Raw genomic sequence first — 2,464 nt, forward strand, 5'->3', positions numbered from 1 at the left:
AAACAGCTCAACCGTCTCGGAGAGTAACTTTAGCAAGGCAGACAGTACACACAGTCGCGAAAGTCATTATAGCGAGGTGGAAAACACTTACAGCAAGAACAAGAGTAAGAAGAGCAGAGCTAGAAGAGATTCTGAAGCTATGCCACCACCCCCTCTTCCTTCTGCTAAACCTGCCCTACGACGACCAACAGTCGAAATGCCAGTCTACGATGACAACCTCTCTCAATATAGTGTTGAAGAGTACCATGAAGAGACTCCTCGCCCAGCACAACGTCCTCGCCGACCAAGTCCTCATCGAAACTCCATTTCTTATGATGTGAGCGACCTACCAAGAGAAGCAGAGAGGTTCAAAGTTGAGACAGCCAGCAAGAACAAGCGCCGTCAAAGTTACTATGGACAATCAACATCTGCTTCATCCACTCAAGCATCTACTTCAGGATCAAGTGGCTATAACGCAAAACTTTCTGCGGCAGCTAATTATCTTGAGGAAGTTAGTGGTCCATCTATCCCACTGACTGCCGAGGCTTTGAGAAAGGAACAACGAAGACAGGCTGCAGGTAGCAGCAGAAGCACAAAGAGCAGTGAGAGTCGTGATCTAAGTGATTACCGAGGCACACAAACCACTCGTACTACTCGAAGCGGTGGTGATGATGATGTTACTATTGAGGTAACTGGTCAAGCTACGGTCACAGTTGGTGGAGCGGAGATTCATTGCGAAGACGGAGGAAAAATCCAAATCCACCGTTCCGAAAAGATTCGCGATGGAAGTCAAGCAACTACGTCGGAATATGGACAAGGACAAGGATACGGACACGGACATGGACCTAAATTAATTGATGATCGTGATCGCCGAAGCCGACTTGACCGAAGTGATAGTCAAACAACTCGACCTCGCATGAGATCACAACATTCTTACAACCGAGTCTCACCTAGACCTCACGATAGGGAGCGAATACCTCGTGAACGTCGTGAGTCACCTAGATCTAGCGATAGGGATCGAGCACCACGTGAACGTCGTGAGGATTATGAAGCTCGCGCTGCCAATTGGGAGACAACAACTACCTCAACCCGGATTTAATCTTTACAAATTCATAATTCACTTCAATGAGCGATTTATTTCTTGGAATTCGTTTTAGCGATATTTTGTTGGCGATTTCATATCATTTCTTTGAATTATCTTCTTTACTTTTTCTCTTGTGCATATTGTTCGGTTGGTGTTACTTTCTCCTCTTCTTTGGGTTTTCAGAAAAGCGGAAAAAGTTTATACCCCAAAAGCACTTTGAGAGCAATTTTCTATTCTATTCTATGCTGTTTTATTTTCTTTATGTTGGAAATGGAAATGGAAATGTTTCAATATGATGAATATACGATTGTATGAGTTATGGTTATGAATGTTTTAAATTTCTTTCATCTTCACTTTAGCGATTATTTTGATTTTTGGTTTGAGTGTTGGGATTAGGATTGGGATGAAAGACAGATGCATGCATATTTGCTAGCAATGGCAGCATGTACGATAGGAATATGGAGAGATCTGTTTTTTAAGATTTGGGTTTGGGCGTACATGGCTGGTACATGAGATTTGGAATGGTATGATATGTGAAGGATGGGAAGGGGATATGGATAAATGGATGTGTGGATGATGTATGGCTGTTTGGATGTATGGACGGGTGGACAGATGGCTGGATGGATGGATGGACGGATGGATGGGTGGGTGGACGGGCGGACGGGCGAATGGATAGGGACACCTTTGATTTGAACTGGGGGTTCAGATCAAAGTTGTATCTATTCAAATGGGAATCAGATGTTTCAGGATTGCGATTGGTAGGATTATTGGATTGGGTTGATTGGATTGGATTGGATTGATTGGATTGGATCGGATTGATTGGTTGATTGATATTTATAGTGTTATGATGACTTTAGGATAGTTTTAAAATATGATACCCCCTTATATTTTCTATTCTGAATACAAACATACTTGGTATCTAAAGTGAATTTATACTATCTTGGTATTCATTATCAATTGAAAGCCGATATATGTGAATGCGATGTGATTATTCATCGTATAACATATTAACTATCTAGATAGCTAGATAGATATAATAATAATATAGTAATAAAAGTAAAATTAATATATAATATAACTTTTAAATATTATTTTATATTATTAAATAAATATAATACCAGGGTGTTACGAGGTTTGCCGTCTAGATCATGTGGAAGTGCTCTGGGCTCTTGAGGTGGTTTATAACTAAGCGTCAAAAAGGGACTTAAGTAATGACAATGATGCAATTCGTAACTAATAGTAGAGTATACTAAATGATTGATCTTGAGCACGAAGCTCTACAGTAGAGAAATCCATCCTGGTTATATAGACTTTCGTGCCTATGGCAAGTCAGGACCGCCAGCGCTCCTCAGCGGTCCGCCCCGAGCGTTAAGGTCACGTTACCCTAAGTTAGTCATGTGA

The 2,464-nt window shown here is 41.2% G+C and overlaps 1 protein-coding gene across 1 annotated transcript; it reads left to right on the forward strand.

The window, feature by feature from the left end:
- Positions 1–196: 196 nt before the first annotated feature.
- Positions 197–1,078, forward strand: SS1G_06418 (predicted protein; the record flags this gene model as incomplete). Its single annotated transcript, XM_001592129.1, has 1 exon — positions 197–1,078. The coding sequence occupies one exon, from the start codon at positions 197–199 to the stop codon at positions 1,076–1,078; it is 882 nt and encodes a 293-aa protein (XP_001592179.1).
- Positions 1,079–2,464: the final 1,386 nt, after the last annotated feature.

The sequence above is a fragment of the Sclerotinia sclerotiorum genome, genomic scaffold (genome assembly GCF_000146945.2).
Source record: "Sclerotinia sclerotiorum 1980 UF-70 scaffold_8 genomic scaffold, whole genome shotgun sequence".
In the NCBI taxonomy this organism is placed as follows: domain Eukaryota; kingdom Fungi; phylum Ascomycota; class Leotiomycetes; order Helotiales; family Sclerotiniaceae; genus Sclerotinia; species Sclerotinia sclerotiorum.